Raw genomic sequence first — 18,475 nt, 5'->3', positions numbered from 1 at the left:
AATTTCGCTACTCGGTTAGCCTGTATGATCATTCATTCTGGAATAATTCTTCAAAGCTCACAACAGTGAGATGCAGCCAAGAAAAACGCGGTAGAAACCAGCAAAACTTATCTCCCAGCCGCTAACAAGCACTGGCGAAAATCAATACAAAACTATGCATAATGATGATCGCTTAAGTACTAAGAAATAGGTTACATAATCCCCAGGGGTCACGGCGAAACGTGAAACCCAAACGCAAAGAAAATTCTAGTCGCTACAAACTCACTGACTTCTTTCTATTCGTTATTGTTTTCATCCTATGGATAATAAGATTTTGCTTTGGAAAACCAAACAACAGTACTACGTCAATAAAAAACCAACCAATGGGAATAAAGTCTTTTGAAAAGGCATACCCACAATGAGCCTACTTCAACAAAGCGCGCTCTTTTCGAAGTATTATAATTGTGTTGCACTGCGAGCGTTCGGGTATCAGGTTAACAACTACACAGCTGAACAGAGGTAAGGGATTTTTACTCTAACTCTTTTCAATTTCTTCGTCTTTAAAACATGACACACAGATCGTTTTTTTGGTGCCAGTTGTAAATGATATGTTTTTGACTTTTTGCTTAGCTGTTCCTCGGGGTCGTTTTTCAAGAAACGCTGTATTTCAGATCACCCCAACTGAAAATTCATGTGATTTGTTCGGTGATAGCAGTGATTCCTCGCAAATTTGAACTTTCCCACGAAAACCACAGAGTAAACCATTCCTTTTTTTTGCATTATCGCTCTCACGAAGTTTACCGGGTCTTCTTTAATTTTTAGTTGATCCAAAATTTCGTTTAGACTGGTAATGCAAATTGTATACATTGTAGAATAAGATGAAAATTGAGTCTAGCATTGCCCTCGTCATTATTACAAACCTGACAGACGAGGCAACAGAACAGTTGAACTCGTCTGGAAACTCATTTTCGTGTCTTTTCTTATCGACTTCACTGACTAGTAAAAGCAATGGTCAGTTTTTTAATGCCAGTCACTGTTGATGACGTCGCTTTTTAATCAGACCATCTAAACTGTTTTACATCTGCTTTTAAAAACAATGAATAACACTGTCGTTGGCCAAATTATTCTCGAGTCTGATTGTTGTGGCCTTGTCGCACTTGTATTTCTGTAATGTATTTCCAGTAATGTATTTTCAGCAATATATTCTTGCGTAATGTGTTTTTGTTCTCCACATTTACCTTAAGGACTTTCGCGCTAAAATTTTCCAGCAGATAGGTTTTTTCCATTTTTACTGCAGTCAGATAATGAGTTACTTGTGTCAGAAATGCACAAACAAATTGGGTATCACCGACTTCGTTTCGGAGATAAAGCGTGTGGAAAACTATTCTGATTTTGAAAAATTGGCGCACGAAATTCAGCATTGTCTACAGGGGTTTATAGTTAAAAGTATCGATCTTACTCACACTTTGTAGCAAACACATTTTGTTGCAAACGTTTTCACAAAACCTAACCCTTCAAGAGGCATTTGAAACCGCCGCAAAGATAAGCAGAGAGCTGATAATAACGGAATTCGATGGTGCATTTTGCAAAAAATTCAAATTTCTAATCGATAGATTTTCTTCATTTTTTCGCTTAAGGTAGAAAATTGTTAGAGAAAATGATCCATCAGAAGAAAAATAGAGGTCACTAAACGTCAAAGATAGTTAATTCCAGGCAAATATGTAGCAATGGCCATCTGCCCTATCATTGTTCATTTTATTACTTAGCGCGTTCATCGATGCAGGACGTGGCGTGTGAATTTGTGTGCGCAGTAACAATGCGCAGAAACAATTAGCGCGAACGTCCTGAACATTGTGTCGAAAGCTAATAAGTTGCTAGGTCTTCTAAAGCGCACTTGACCACTATTAAACTTGGCAGTCAGACGGACATTATATCTGTCGCTTGTTAAATCGCAACTTTGCTTTGGAACGCAAGTGTGACAACTACCGTTACTGCTCCAGCGTAAGAATGATCTTGGACATCTTGCAGGGGAGCAAAAAAAGTACAGTAAGTTATTATTTAGAAACGGAACAGAACCAAAGGCTTTGCTAGTTTTCCAGTTAGGTTTTCGCAAAAGCGCCTTTTCGTCAGACCGCATCTCTTAGCCGATTAGTCGCCCATATTTCAGATTTCAGCAACGGTTGGAAAGCTACCATATGGTATACTAGGCCGCCTTCGGCAAGCGAGCAAAATTGGAATGTTGGTGTATCCTCTGAGTTGACATATAATAAGTTTGGTAGGCGACAAACGAGGTCAGTTTCTTGATTGGCATTAAATTAACTATTATTCTCTAATGGCAGATCTCTAAGCCCTGCGCTCAGGTTTCCCTGTGAACAGTACCCAGGAACTAAATGCAGTTATTTTTAATAGTCTGCTCTAAATTGAATTTCGTTTACCGCACTAATAATTGATAGCGTTGAACTCGCCAATTACGGTCGAGCCAGTTATTTCGTGTATACAGCTGCTTGGCAACCAAACCAGTTCAACACTCGTCTGGAAACACTTTTGAGAACATTCTCTCATCAAATTCTGTAATAGGTAAAGGAAACGATTTTTTTAATGCCAATCGTTTTGTTAGCGTCGCTTTTTAATCAGGCCACCCAAACTGTTGTATTTCTGCTTTAATTAAAAGGTCGATCTGACTGCCTCTAGACAAATTATTCTTGAGTATTGTTCTAGTCTTAGTTTCTTCCATTGAAGTTATCTCTTTGTTTTAGCCGATTAACAGAGGTACTTACAAATGGAACTTTTTATATATTCAAGGCACACTTATTTAGTACTTAGAAGTACTAAATAAATCAACTTTTTGCAAATTATATTTGTTTTGGTCAGTACATATGAAACCCCCTTCGCAAAATTGCATTTAAGCGCTTGGATGGCAAAATAAAAAAGAAAAGATAGACAAATGAAAAAATAAATACATAAGCTAAAATGTTCTGGACCTCTTATCCTAAAGTTAACTCATAACATCATTTCTCTTCATTTTATCTAGAATGACTTCACCTCAAACCATATGGCTATGTGCCTTCCTCTTTATTGTGTACGGGTTAATTCCACTGACCGATGCTGAGAACAAAGTTATCTGCCTTAATATGGAATATGCTGGCCCCATAGAAGAAGTTATTGCCAGAAAACCAACCGAACTAGCAGAGGCGATAAAAAACGCAGCCTCAGAAACCGAAGAGTTTGCCCTGACTATGGTTGGTCTTGCAATAGATCAAATACCAGTTGTTGGAGCGATGCTGAGCACGATGTTTGAGCAACTCGTTAGTATTTTTGGAGGGGAAGTGGATGTGAAGGAAGTTTACGAGTCCTTGAAGGAAGAGATCGATCAGCTCAAAGAGTATATGGACCAGGAGATCGAGGAATTGAAATTAGACCAAATCAAGAATGTGTTTGGAACAAGCAAGGGTGGAATGCTGGGCTATGCTAAACACTGTAAAGACATTTACAAGGATGATGCTGATGATATGTCAACTTGCCTGGAGAATCTGCGAGCTATGATGGTTGAGCAGTACCACTTCTTCCTGCCAGAAGACGAAAAGGCCAGCTCCTATGAACAGACCTTGCCTCTGTTCCGCATGTACAGACAACTCTTTGTGGACACAGTATTGGACCAGATTCATGTAGCCAAGAAAAGAGGCAAGAACAGCCAGGCAGCAGCACACGCACAAGCCTTAATTACAAAAGTAGCTGAATTTAAGGCACATGCCGTGGATTCTGTGAAGAAGATTCTCCGTCTTCAAGTTTCGTCTCACATCATGCCGCCCACAGGCAACCCTAAGTGTGCACCTATGCCTCAAGGCTTCTCGATGTGTGTCTGCACCTTATCAATAGGAGCGAGCAAATTCAACGCAGTTGACAAGACTGGATCCCCAACTGACAAGACCAAAAACTATTGCGTGGGAATTACTTATGGGTCTTATGATTCCTGTGCTTATACCAAAGAAGGATATGAAAAGATCTACGCTCCGAAACACGCCAAGGCTGTAGCAACTTACTGGAAAAAGCAGCTGGGCGACACAGTTGTCGAATGGGTGAAGGCTGCCGACGCCCTAAAGCCGATGGTGGCAAAACACAAGAGGTGAGATTTGGCTGATTTTTTCACGATGCTGTAAATCTTTTGTAACTTCAAGTATAAAAATTTTATAGAATGCTGGAGTGCTACTTAAACTATTAATTTCTCTCAATCATGCTGGGAGCACAAAGGATGGAGCTCTGGGGTTAAGTCTACATACGGAAAACAGTAAAATGCGCGCGTGTTTAGATAGCTTGATGAAAAAATATAAAAGTTTGGGAGATTTTGAAAAAATGTTTTATAGTCGTGTGACATGAGCAACGTAGGGCTTTTTTGTTTTAACGTTTTTCCAATCCAAGTCCTAAAACCTAATTATTAAACAAAATAATATGACACGAAAGTTGAGCCGGCATGATTACTAAGTATTGACACATTTAGACTAGATTAGTGTTTTTCATTTGTCCTTGAAACTCGACACCGCAATAATTTATTTTTTGCTCATGCTACAGGTCCCTTTCCTTATTAGAAAGGATCCAGTTTGAACGCGAAGTCGAGGCTGTGATCGCCAAGGAGAAACGGATGATGAGGAAGAGAAACATGGCAGAAGACTGACGCCTGTCTTCAGCCGGTTTTTTTTTTTTTCCAGATGGGTGTTATAAAGCAATTTCACGTTTTTTGAGTCACCATTAATTTAGCACACAAAATAATAGTTTCATTTCAGAGCTGTCGGTTTTTGTAAGCCCTCGGTTTCTCGGATCAGCATCTTGTGATTTTCATTAATAGTAGCGAAGGCTCTGGGACAAACGAAAGCGTTTTATTCTCACACTTGCACAACACCGACTGTACCATGTGTATCCGTGTTAACATGAAGAAGGACAGGTGAAATTTGCTTTACTCTCTTAGGGTTATTTTTGTGAAGCTCGTATGGATGTAAAACTCGTATGAACTTTATAACTACAATAGCGAGTGGTCAGTTGAATCACTGAAACACTGCGTGAACAAATTAATAAAGGAAATCATAGCTAATCCGTTGTACCGCCTCCGGCTTTGTAAGTCTTTTAGATGCAAAGCCGATTTAAAAGTTATATTACGATTAAGTCTTAGCCAAGTCTTGCACTGGTATTATTTCTCCCGCTTGAACAAATCAAGACTTGGTTCCTGTCTCACGCGTCCGACCATATCAAGGCGGCTTGCGTTAATTAAATTTTACGAGGGAATTCCTATGACCACGTGGTTGCCATTTGACACGCGCAACCTTTTCTTCGTATCAGTTCTGATGCGGGAACCTTTGCCACAAGTTGAATGTTACGCGTTACGCCAAGTTAAAACTGATTTCGCTATTGCCGTCTGAAATGCGATAGATAAAGATTAACCTTAAAGGTCCTCTCTCCTGCACAAAATCTCTTTATATATAATAAACTTCGGCTGACGTTTAGAGCACATTTTAACCTTCTGCGGGCAACCAACTGCTAACCAAGAAGTCAAGGCACTTAATGGCTTAGGAAAACAACTTATTTGTTGGCTGGGATAAATTAAAATCCCGACAAGAGTGTTCAAAAGAAACATGTATTTAGCTCTTAGAACCAAGAAAACGAAAGTTTGACCTCTGTGACAAGGAAACACAAGTTTTGCTTAGTTGATGGTACTAGCTGATCCGTTTAACAGTCGACTGGGTCAGGCTTCACTTTAAGTTGGTCGAAACTCGCTCCCTAAGACCGTATAACAAGACCATGTGAATGCCCAAGTGCCGATCGAAAGAAAGATTGTCTTTCAAGAGGATTACTGATTGTCTCGTCAATTATATTGTCTAAACTAATGGCCTCTTGAATATTTAATTTGTTTTACCACGTATCAAAATTCCAACATTGCCCAAGCTAAGCCTCAGAAGAAGCCAAGAAATTATTTGTGCATCCTGTGTTATTCAGTGACAGCACCCGGCATGAACCTGTTACATTATTTCAGTTATGACAGCTATGAAAATGAAAACATGCTATGAATGATTACCCTCACAAATCGATGATAATTGATGTTAATATAGTTCGCCATTTGCACATTATTAATATATCCTGACTGAATTCAACAAAGAAATTGAAAGGTGCCAAAATCTCTGTAATGTGGTTCAATGGATTTTCCAGTTGGCTCGCTCCGGCTTAATAAAATCAGCAATGACAGCCGGGAATGAGCGGGCAAAAGATATATTTTTACCAATCATGTAATTTGACGATCAAAGGAGAGTTTAGGATAGAGGTGCTTGAACCTCAATGATCAGCTAAATTTTAGGCGATTTCTCATGTTTAAGTCAAACGTTTACTTGAGTTTTCAGCTATCATTAAATTTTGCAGATCTAAGCTCTCAAGTATTTAGTTATAAAAAGCTTATTTTTCTGTTGATAATTCAACTTTTAACGCCGGAATTAAGTTCAACCTCATCTTGCCCTTATAGAAGAAGAATGACTGCAGAATGTGTGCACATGTTTAAGTTGGTTTTTATGACTTTTACGTTTTGCGCATAATTTATACAAAATACAATACGCCCGAAATGATTTAGAGAAATAAATTAACTGAGGAGTGCGCCAATTTTGCAAGGCCAGCCAACGTTTCCATGGTACGAGTTCGACTACGCTGGTATGGTAGGTTGCTGTTGTCTAGCCCCATCATCTTCCAATCTGCAGCAGAGATTACTTCGATCGTGCCTTGAATACATAAAATGACAACCCTACTTTAATTTATGGAGAAATAAAGAGACCATGGAAAAAATATACTAATTGGGAACACAGAGGGGTAACTTTGATTGAGTTTAAGGCCATAACAACGTGCCATAACAATGCTAACCTCGCTCTTTTATACTTGTCACTGTCTTCGTTAAGAAATGGCGCCAAACGAGGTCAGGCGTTTTAGGAGATACTAGGAGTGACTTTTCCGCACTTTAAATAACGCTAGAAAATTTATCACTTTTTCACATCAATTTTGTTGCTCGAAGGTCGGCTCAAAAAAAAATAGTTATTGCTTGTTGTGTTGTTTCTTGCCTATTCAGTAATATGTACTTTCAATAGCTATTCATGTGCTGAGCCTCTGAAAACACCGTCTGTACACTGATGAATTCAGAATTAATTTCTATTCGTTATTGTTTTCATACTATCGATAATAAGATTTTGCTTTGGAAAACCAAACAACAGTACTACATCAATAAAAAACCAACCAATGGGAATAAAGTCTTTTGAAAAGGCATACCCACAATGAGCCTACTTCAACAAAGCGCGCTCTTTTCGAAGTATTATAATTGTGTTGCACTGCGAGCGTTCGGGTATCAGGTTAACAACTACACAGCTGAACAGAGGTAAGGGATTTTTACTCTAACTCTTTTCAATTTCTTCGTCTTTAAAACATGACACACAGATAAGTAAAGTAAATTGTACTTAAGAATTATTTTTTAATTATCCTTTTTGTCTAGATTATGCATATGTGCATATATGTTTGGTACAGTTGATGTGATGTCTTGCGGGACTTTATCAACTAAATAAATGTAGATGTAGATGTAGATGTAGATCGTTTTTTTGGTGCCAGTTGTAAATGATATGTTTTTGACTTTTGCTCAGCTGTTCCTCGGGGTCGTTTTTCAAGAAACGCTGTATTTCAGATCACTCCAACTGAAAATACATGTGATTTGTTCGGTGATAGCAGTGATTCCTCGCAAATTTGAACTTTCCCCCGAAAACCACAAAGTAAACCATTCCTTTTTTGCATTATCGCTCTCACGAAGTTTCCCGGGTCTTCTTTAATTTTTAGTTGATCTCAAATTTCGTTTAGACTGGTAATGCAAATTATATACATTGTAGGATAAGATGAAAATTGAGTCTAGTACTTTCACTCTAGCATTGTCCTCGTCATTATTACAAACCAGATAGACGGGGAAACAGAACAGCTGAACTCGTCTGGAAACTCATTTTCGCGTCTTTTCTTATCGACTTCACTGACTAATAAAAGCAATGGTCAGTTTTTTAATGCCAGTCACTGTTGTTGACGTCGCTTTTTAATCAGACCATCTGAACTGTTTTACATCTGGTTTAAAAACAATGAATAACACTGTCGTTGGCCAAATTATTCTTGAGTCTGATTGTTGTGGCTATTGTTGTGGCCTTGTCACACTTGTATTTCCAGTAATGTATTTCCAGTAATGTATTTTCAGTAATGTATTCTTGCGTAATGTGTTTTTGTTCTCCGCATTTACCTTAACGACTTTCGCGCTAAAATTTTCCAACAGATAGATTTTTTTCCATTTTTACTGCAGTCAGATAATGAGTTACTTGTGTCGGAAATGCAAAAACAAATTGGGTATCACCGACTTCGTTTCGGAGATAAAGCGTGTGGAAAACTACCCTGTTTTTGAAAAATCGGCGCACGAAATTCAGCATTGTCTACAGGGGTTTATAGTTAAAAGTATCGATTTTAGTCACACTTTGTAGTAAACACATTTTGTTGCCAACGTTTTCACAAAACCTAACCCTTCAAGAGGCATTTGAAACCGCCGCAAAGATAAGCGGAGAGCTAAAAATAACGGAATTCGATGGTGCATTTTGCAATAAATTCAAATTTCTAATCGATAGATTTTCTTCATTTTTTCGCTTTAGGTAGAAAATCGGTAGAGAAAATGATCCATCAGAAGAAAAATAGAGGTCACCAAACGTCCAAGATCGTTAATTCCAGGCAAATATATAGCAATGGCCATCTGCCCTATCATTGTTCATTTATATTACTAAGCGCGTTCATCGATGCATGACGTGGCGTGTGAATTTGCGTGCGCAGCAAGAAGACGCAGAAACAATTAGCGCGAACGTCCTGAACATAGTGTCGAAAGCGAATAAGTTGATAGGTCTTCTAACGCGTACTTGCCCACTATTGTTAAATGTGGCCGTCAGACGGACATTGTATTTGTCGCTTGTTAAATGGCAACTTTGCTTTGGGACGCAAGTGTGGTCCCCAAGTCATAGCTACCTACAAGCCCAGCGGAAGGTGGACTTCTTTGTATGGGCTATATAGGTATGTGCGGCCCCAAAGGGTACGGTTTTTCAGCCGTTTTGGTCATAAATAGGGTATTTATTTTGGCCATTTTGGTCTTAAATAGGGTATGGTTTTAGCACTCTAGTCTTGAATTGGGTACGTTTCTTAGAAGAAGCTACTTTTTCATCATTTTCAATAAGACCATCAACAAAAACTCTTCATAACTTATGTTTAGGGCAACTGTGCCAGCCGCAACGGTCATTAAAAGGGTATCAAATTTTTGGCCAGGTCATAAATAGGGTAGCAAAATTCGCACACTTTGGTCATAAACAGGGTAAGGGTTTTGGGAAGTGGGCCGCACACCCCACGCAACTTTTCTGATAGTACCCTCCCGCCCCCTGGGCTAACAAGGCAAGCTAGTCCAGATACTCCCTTGAGGCACATTGGACTGTATTCCCTTGGGGCACCCCAGAAGTGACAGGGGCCCATTGTGACAAAGCACCTTCGAGAACCACTCGTTGAACCGGCGGGCAGAAAGATAATTTCTAAGCCATGATAGTAATCTACCAGAGATCCCCGTTCAGTCTAGCAAGAAGAATTTGTTGATCTATACTGTCGAACGCCTTTGCCAAATCTAAGTAGATCACATCGGTCTGGAAGTTCTTGTCCAGATTAAACCCGATATCGTGGAGTACTGAAAGTAACTGGGTCACACAAGATCGATTTTCCAAAACCCGTGCTGAAGGTCAGTTATCAGGCGCTTTCAATGGTCATAAGGGCGATTGAGAACACAGCGTTCAAGAACTTTGCTAACAATCGGTAGCAAGGATATCGGACGAAAGTGTTCAAAAAAGTTTTTAATAAAAAAAATATGGTGGTAACTGGCTCAATGGCCAATGCTTGCTCTGGTTACCACGCACATACATGTTTTTATTCTTTTCACAGCCATATGCAACATATATTTTTCTTCTCATATTTATTTTATAATCATGATGTCAATTAATTCTGTACATACTGCGCAGAAACGTTGATTGATTGATTAATAGTCTTTTCCATCGAAGTTATTTCGTTGTTTTTCCGATCAAGAGAGGTTTCTATGAACGAAATGGGTCTTATTGTGTATTCAAGACACGAAGCATCTAATTATCGATGATTAGCTCAGTAGACTTGTCAATACTCCGCAAATTTATTATCCTCCGAATTCATTTGGTTCTGTCGGACCTCCCGTAAGCGACCACGTAAAATGTCAAACCTAGGTGATCGCTTACGAGAGGTGGTCGCTTACGAGGGCTTAGACCATATTGGGTCAAAATTTTGCTCCATAAGCATAAGGTAACGGCAAAGACTTACCCATGTTTTAAATGTCTTATTCGTGTGAAACGTCAATTTTGAGAAAAAATCCGGTACTTCGCATTGATAAATTTGTCTCCCTTGTACTATCCAGGAATGCGATAATGTTACGACACCCTATTATCCGGCCAATTTCTGCTTTGTTATCTGTCAAATGGTCGCTTACGAGAGGTTAAAGACAACAGAAAATTTCAAACTTTTAGCTCTAAAAGTGGTCGCGGTCGCTTACAAGAGGTTCCAAATATAGAGATTAATTTGGCTTGGAATTTTTCGGTAGTTTGCCATACTGGTCTCCAAGCAGAGGTGGTCGCAACCGGAGGTTCGACTGTATTCGCATTCATGTAGGTACTTGGATAATGGCACCATAAAGTTTGTAAAAAAAAAAAAGACAAACTAAGAAAGAAGAACAAGCAACAAATATTGTTTTGTCTTCTTTATTCTGAGCTTCAAATATGACATCATTTCTTTTCCACTTACTGTCTCTAGAATGACTTCACCTCGAACCGTACGGCTATGTGCCTTCCTCCTTATTGTGTACGGGTTAATTCCACTCACCAATGCTCAGGACACTATTGTGTGCAAAAACCTGCACTATTCTGGCCCCATAAAGAATGTAATTGACATGAAACCAACCAAACTGGCAGAGGCGACAGCAGCGGCAGCAGCAGCAGCCGAAGGTTTTGCCGCGGATATGGTTTCTGGCGCTATTGGTGGTACCATATGGTGGGATGATGCTAAGCTCGCTCTTTAATCAAATGCTCAGTGTTTATGGAAAAGGAGGTTTGGATGTGGTAGATGTTTACAACTCCTTGAAGCTCGAGATCGATCAGCTCCAAAGGTACATGGACCAGGAGATCGAGGAACTGAAATTCGATCAAATCAAGAACGCGTTTGGAATAAATAGTGGTGGAATGCTAGGTTATGCTCAACACTGTAAAAACACATACAAGTATGACCCAGATGATATGTCGGCTTGCCTAGAGAATCTGCGCGCTTTAATGGCGCAACAGTACAACTTCTTCCTGCCAAAAGACGACAAGGCCAGTTCCTATGAGCAGACCCTGCCTCTGTTCCGCATGTACGGACAACTCTTTGTGGACACAGTATTGGACCAGATTCATGTGGCCAAGAAAAGAGGCAAGAACAGCCAAGCAGCAGCACAAGCAAAAGCCTTAATTTTGAAGGTGGCTAAATTAAAAGCACATCTCTTGGATTCTGTGAATAAAATCATCCTCTCTCAAGCTTCGCCTCAAACCATGCCGCCCAAAAACAACCCATCATGTGCGAGTTCAAGTGGCTTGGCGATGTGTGTCTGCACCATCGCAATAGGACCGAGCAAATTCGACACGGTTGGCAATGCAAGGATGGATTCCCAACGGACAAGACCAAAAACGTCTGCGTCGGAGTTACGCACACGTCCGCTGGTTCCTGTAAAACTACAATGCGGATGTACGGAAAGAAATACGCAAAGGAATACGCAAAGGCCGTTGCCACTTACTGGGGGAAACAAGTGGGTAAGATTGTGAGCGACTGGGTGAAGACTGCCGAGACCCTGAAACCAATGGTGGAAAATCACAAGAGGTGAGCTTTGGCGCACTTTTTCACGATCCTTAAAATAGAGTCTTCAGGCCTAAACTTTTATAGAACTAAACTTTTATTGAGTCGTTTATAGAACGCTTAGGGTCTATTTAATCAATTGCTTTTCATCGAAGCAGATGGGGTGGAGCTCCGGGGCCAACTATTTAAATAGGAAATTTCACGCGTGTTTAGATGGCTTGATGCGAAAAAAAGCAGACAAAAAAAACAACAACAACGAAAACTTGAGAAAGTTTGTGAGATTTCGAACGCTTCTGTACTGTGCTTCTGTATGTGACATGAACAAAACAGGGTTTTATTCGAAGGTTTAATGTTTTCCTAATCGAAGTCCTGAAACCTAATTTATTATGTTGCAATCTCCGTGATAGCCTCAGCCACAAGTTGCTCCACAATTTCTTAAAAGTTGCCCGAAAATTCTTTACAAGTTGCCTGAAGTTGCTCGACTTTCATAAAAAGTTTCTTAAAATTAGAGTTGCTCATTAAGTAAAATCAAAATGATAACCATTTTTTCCTTTTTTTAATAGCCAAGTGCCACTGGTGAAGTACAATGATGCAATTTAAAACTCATGTTTTTTTTTGCTTTTTTCTTGGCAACACAACAACCACGGGTGACGTTCAAATGTACAACTGTGTAATATCATTTGTTAGCTGCAAAATCAGAGTACTATAATATTTCAAACAGAAAAATATTGACAGAGGTAATAGGCTTATTGAGATTTGCTCCAACTGAGCTGTTTGGCTTCTCTGATAGAGTCGTTTTATTCGAGGAAGAGTTGGAAGTTTCTTCCTCAGATTCGACGTTTTCGTCGCCATTTTGAAAAACGTGGTCTTACTTGTCAACTGCGGGGTAGTCCAACTGAGGAGGAGTGCGCGGGGCACAAGGTTGAATTATCACGTTGAAAGAACTGAAATTTTCCTATAAGGATACATAACAAGGCTTAAACAGTATAATGGGACTTGGTAATTCCCATGAGTTGCTCAAAATTTTATCAAGTTGCCCCAAAATCAAAAGTTGCTCCAAATAGCAAAAGTTGCCAGAAAGATGCTCCAAACAGCAAAAGTTGCCAAAAAGGGGTCGAGCAACTTGTGGCTGACGCTACGTTGTGATTGGCTACTCGAGCGGGTAAGATGGCGCTATCTTTCCTGCTCGGGATTTCCCGCTGTGTCCCGAAAGAAAATAGTGTAACGTTAACAGGCAAAAACAGAATTAATATCCAGCCATCTGGGCCTCAAGCTTGGTCAATAACTCATATAAACATAGATTTATACAATAATAAACTGGAATAACAACCCAAAAAAAGGAGGGAGAATGATAACGATTCTTGCTAAGTGTTAAAACATTTACACTGATCATGTTTTTTTCGTTCAACAACTCGCCATTTTGCACATGTTGCAGGTCTCTTTCCTTGTTAAAAAGAATCCAGTTTGAACGCGAAGTCGCGGCTGTGATCGCCAAGGAGGAATAGGTGGCATAGATGTCTAACGCCTGTTTTACGTCGTGTTTGCTACAGATGGGTGTTATTTAAAGAGCTTTTGTAAATCGTTTCTAGCACGTAAAACAATAGTTTCGTCTCAGAACTCTCGGATCTTGCGAGTCCCCAGTTCCTTGGGTCAGCACAGTGAGATCGAAACATGAAAATTTTTTTTCTTGCACTTGCACATATGTTTGTAACATGGTACTCGTAAAGTCAGGTGCTCGACACCACGGCGTCATACCGTGTAAATCCGTGTTAAGAGCTTAGAGAGGGAAAAGTGAACTTTGGTTAGCTCGAGGCTCGTATGAAAGTGTGATCCGTGTGAATTTTGTAACAAATATATCTGGTTTAATAGTTGCACTGAGAAGTTCATTCAGGCAACTTGATGTGAATCACAAACAGTTAACAAATAAAAGAATGCGACCATGGCTAATCTGTTGTCTCGTTTCCTGCTTGGAAATGCGAGGGATGATTTAAGCGATAAGACATTCTTGCTATAAGTCTTATTAGTTTGCTTATCACGCGCGCGTTATTTAGTCACCTCTTGGGTTTGGTATTTCTCGTACTCGACTATGCAAGACCTGTGCCCCAACTCAAGCTTACGACCATGTCAAGGCTTGGCTCGCACGACCTTTTCTCGACTTATGTCTCATTTTCAAGCTGCCAGCTTTGCTTCATGTTTAAGTGCCGTTTCACACGTTCGAGCTTGTCACGTTTCGGGTCTCAGTTCACACTTGCAATTCTATCACGAGTTGAGTATCGTTTCAGGAGTGTAAATTGTGACATCTGGTTACGACTTCAGTCCTGTTCACGCCTGCGAAATTGTCATACCAACCATTGTAGGGTAACAGATCACCCGCGTGAACTTGTGGTGCCATTTGCCCCATTCCACGCGCTTGACATTGTGACCCCCTTAGCCCCAGTTTACGTAAGTTCACGAGTTTATGGGACTTGGGAGGAATCGGAAGGCGAGCCAGCCGCAGTCAAACAAGAACTAGGATTTTGTGGTTGGTTTTCAATTTCGTTGTCGATATTTTCCTGCGTCAAGCGTTCGGTCAGCGCTGACCGACAAAGCACGTGGCGTAGGTGTCAGAAGTCGCGTCAGCGCCAGGAGTACTTGACCATGAGCAAGACTTTGACAGTCAAAACCTAATAGAAATGTTTTTATAGATAGAAACCTAAAAGTAAATGGCGTAGCTTTGCTAAAAGTTACCATAATACGGTGAATGTAAGAAAGTTCAACTAAAACTATGGAAAAGAGATAGGTCTTTTCAGCTAGTCTGACATTTCAGTCATCTCCCGCCCTCAGCCTAATCCTTGAGCGAGAGACTCCCGGGAATAAGACTGACGGCGGGAGATGACTGACATTATTTTCAGGCTAGCCTTTTGCAACAGTTGGTCACGTGACGTGCTTTTCAACTGACACAGTGATTAAGTCATTGGAATGCATAATGTTATCAGAAATAGGAAAAAAATTCATATACAAGGAAGCTTAATAAACTTAAAGGCAAAATTTCAGGCTTATAAACCGTAAGAGGGAATTTTTATGGCCGTTAGAAACTAGAAAGATTTGTACACTCAGAGAAGAAGCCCCTTTGCCCTCCAGTCACCACTCAGTGGTTTCCCAACCTCCTTCTCAGGGCTTTTCAACGAGGTTGTGGTTTTCCATACCAATCCTTGTACTTTTGTAAGTTTCCAGACTGCCTTTTGGTTTAAGCATCTTTTCAATTGTTCCTAGTATATTACCCCCCTGTTTACCCTCTCCAATTGTCTCCAGTAGCTTCATGTTTTAGTGGTTAATAACGGGATAGTTTTCTGGAAGGCAAAACGTCCTTGGCATCCCCGCCTCCATACAGAGCCTTTTTATATTTATGCAATATTCAAATCGTCCCTAAATTTCAACCTTGCACGGCATTGGTCTGAAAATTGGTGTTTTGGCTATTTAAAACATGTTCTTTCCAGAACTGAAATTCATAGAGCTGTAGCAGAATTAAAAGCTTAGAAACTATTGGTCACCTGACCAACTGCTACTGGAAAAGGCTATTCAGTAATAAAATAATAATTATAATATTTAATATTTCTAAGGCGCAAATTAACATGTGAATATGATCAAATGTAGAAGACTCGGGAGGCTATTAGAACCGACTGTAGTTATATATACTACTACTAATAAATATAAACTTCTCATCACTAATAATTGCGTTCGACAGAACGCAGTTCTAATCGCGTAATGCATGAAAATTCGAGATCTGTGTATCTATCTATCCATCGGGGGACACCGATTTGGCCCCCCCCCCAAAAAAATTTTTCAGGGGCGAATGACGTCATGTCTATGTTCGTCTATGTGCTTTCTTTCGAGTGTTGCCCAATATTGCGGACTTTCGAATGTCGAGGAAGCACAGTATTGTGGACAGTAGCGGATACTAAAGTTGTTTATTTAAAGTTCGAAGTCAGCGTAAATGGCTTTTAAAGACCTTGTGGACATGTCTTCACGAAATGTGTACGACTTTTCGAGGCAGCTTATTGAAGACTGTAGCAGATAAGTTGTTTATTTAAAGTTCGAGGTCAGTGTTAATGGCATTTAAAAACCTTGCAGACGTGTCTTCACGAAATGTGTACGACTTTTCGTACGAACAGAAAGCTGTAGTTTGGCTGCGTGTTGTGTACCCTCTTCTCTTCAACCGAAACCAGTGCTGCTTTGTGCTGAATAAATCAAAAGAGGAAATGAGTTTCACTTCTCCCACTTCTCTGGCCTAGATTTCTGTGCGCAAACTATTATGTAACGTAAACCCAACGAAAGTGTTTACATAGGAAATGAGTTCAACTCCCACAGGGTTGCTTTGGTACACGAGCATGTCCTCCGTTTCATTGTTTCGGAAGTGAAAATGCCCTGTAGCTGTTACCCCAAAGCCAAGGCGATTCAAAGTCGTGTTCGTAAACAAAATAATTGTACTAGTTTTGGTACTAAAAGCACGTCGTCTCACATACCGACGGAACAAACATGGTTGGTGTCGATTTACACGGTCAGTATAAAACACGCACGGGGGACGGGGGACTGCGGACTGCGGACTGCGGACTGCGGACTGCGGACTGCGGACTGCGGACTAGGACTGGGTATGAAACACAGACTTATGTATAAAACGCGGACTAAGCATTACGGACTGGGCATGAAACGCGCGCGGAGTCAGGTATAAAATAGGGACTGCGGACTAAATGTGGCCTCCCGAGTGCAGTTATGTTTTTCACTGACCGGTCGTAACTAATATTACACATTGCATGTAAAAACGAGAAGAAACCCTCTCGTATGCACGTGCTTTGCGATCAAATCATTTTTTTTTTGCCCCTGCTGAAGGAAGACCAATTTCACGCCTACCTAACAGCTCAGGCACAAAATGCTTTCCCTAGAATTTTTTTTTTTTTTTTTATCATACCGAGCCTGCTTTGCGATCAATTTATTTGTTTTCGCCGCTGCTGAAGGGAGACCAATTTCAGGCCAACCTAACAGCTCAGGAACAAAATGATGTCCCTAGAATTTTTGTTTTTTTAACATACCAAGCCTACCAAAACTCGAACGCACTCTTTAAACTACGATTACTACTAGTAATAATGACAGTAATGATGGTGATGATGATAATGATGATAATAAAAGTAATTATATTAAAAAATTTTATTGCGCGACTTTTCATGTAATGATCAAGTGCGAAGCTAAAGCCTTAGAGAAAATTTGAAGTCATAGCCGGGGGTGGGGAGGATAGTGAAAAGTCAAATTTCCCGTTTTTAGAGGGCAAAAATCGAGCAAAAACGTGGCGAAGAAACAATGATATTCCATGTTATGTTTCACTTTTCATAGAACGATCTCGTGTAGATTCCATCTAACGAATAAACAAGTTTCTGTCCTATGCACTTTGAGTCGTTTGTTGTTTCGTCGTGTTACACCACAGCGGGCCTTTTATTCCAACTGAAGTTGAAATGGCCGATGAATAGATAGCGGTCTAGATTTCCCATCTAGACCGGCATCTAGAGCGGTAACGTTTTGCGGTGAAAATGTTGCAAACTAAATCGCAAACATTGACTGTTCTCTTCTAACAATATTTATTTATACCAAAAAGCCTGATGAGAAAAAAAAAATAAAGAAGACGAGCAAACTTTGGGAGATTTTAGTTCCGCTCTTCGCCGTTCGCAAGCAAAATGCCAGTTAACTACTAAGCAGTTACATTGAACGAATTAAATTGTTCTTGTTTGCCATATAATAAACATCATTATTTATTAACCGCGCTTAGTCGGTCTGTATGGGAGAATCTTGACCTCGGTCGTGTGTACAGACCTCACTGCATTCGGTCTGTACTCACGATCTCGGTCAAGTTTCTCCCATGCAGACCTCCTGCTCGGTTAATAAGAGCTAATTATTATATGGCTTTGGCTTGTGGCCGATATAACGCGCGCTCTGATTGGCTAAGAGCGAGATCTGAGCTGTCATTATGTAGCCGTAATGCCCACGGGCCGATTACGGATTATGCAAATTAGGAAGAGCCCGGCTCGGAAAATTCAAGCGCAGTGAAACGATGAAGGCCGATTAAAAACAGTAAGAAAAGTAAATTTAATTCCGAGTAGCTAAAAGTTTAGGGATTTTTCCTTAATAAAATTTGTATAGAAGTAGCTTTTGACTTACCGGTAACCTTGGCGGGCACTAGTGAAAAACAATCAAAGTTTGCCGAGTGTTGAGTAAAGCTAAAATCGCTAAGTGAAAAACACCATCGGCAGATGTGTCGCGTATCCTGAGCAGAACACCACGAAGAAACTTATAAGTTATCATCGTAGTCACAACAATTACCGAAATATTGAACTCCGTTTCAGTTCTCATCAAATAGATTCCCTCGCTTTAACACAAGCAAGTGTAAATCAGCTTCCAGGATCATCAGATGCTGAAACAATCGGGCGGTTTCTGTCGGTAGCAGTGTTTCTGATACCTGAAGGAAGTTTTAGACGCTCACAAGGCTTGAAAAGTTCATTCATAAGTCCCA

At 40.2% G+C, this 18,475-nt stretch overlaps 1 protein-coding gene and 1 pseudogene across 1 annotated transcript; both read left to right on the top strand.

Moving 5' to 3' along the window:
• Positions 1 to 382: 382 nt before the first annotated feature.
• Positions 383 to 5,062, top strand: LOC149104165 (uncharacterized). Its single transcript, XM_089274251.1, has 3 exons — positions 383 to 498; positions 3,011 to 4,102; positions 4,546 to 5,062. Exons 1-3 carry the CDS (start codon positions 398 to 400, stop codon positions 4,646 to 4,648), a joined length of 1,296 nt encoding a protein of 431 aa, XP_089130377.1. The 5' UTR covers positions 383 to 397; the 3' UTR covers positions 4,649 to 5,062.
• A 5,302-nt stretch (positions 5,063 to 10,364) lies between these two features.
• LOC149104164 (uncharacterized) lies at positions 10,365 to 13,567 on the top strand (annotated as a pseudogene).
• The last annotated feature ends 4,908 nt before the right edge of the window (positions 13,568 to 18,475 follow it).

Source organism: Orbicella faveolata, unplaced genomic scaffold (genome assembly GCF_042242905.1).
Source record: "Orbicella faveolata isolate gen_17 unplaced genomic scaffold, um_ofav_v1 contig_35, whole genome shotgun sequence".
Taxonomy (NCBI): domain Eukaryota; kingdom Metazoa; phylum Cnidaria; class Anthozoa; order Scleractinia; family Merulinidae; genus Orbicella; species Orbicella faveolata.
The sequence above is the reverse complement of the archived record's forward strand: the minus strand, read 5'-3'. Positions and strand labels throughout refer to the sequence as shown.

Coding starts and splice junctions, on each gene's coding strand:
- LOC149104165 (XM_089274251.1), top strand. CDS start 398: ATGAGCCTACTTCAACAAAGCGCGCTCTTTTCGAAGTATTATAATTGT. Junction 499..3,010: donor AACTACACAGCTGAACAGAG/GTAAGGGATTTT, acceptor CATTTTATCTAG/AATGACTTCACCTCAAACCA. Junction 4,103..4,545: donor ATGGTGGCAAAACACAAGAG/GTGAGATTTGGC, acceptor CTCATGCTACAG/GTCCCTTTCCTTATTAGAAA.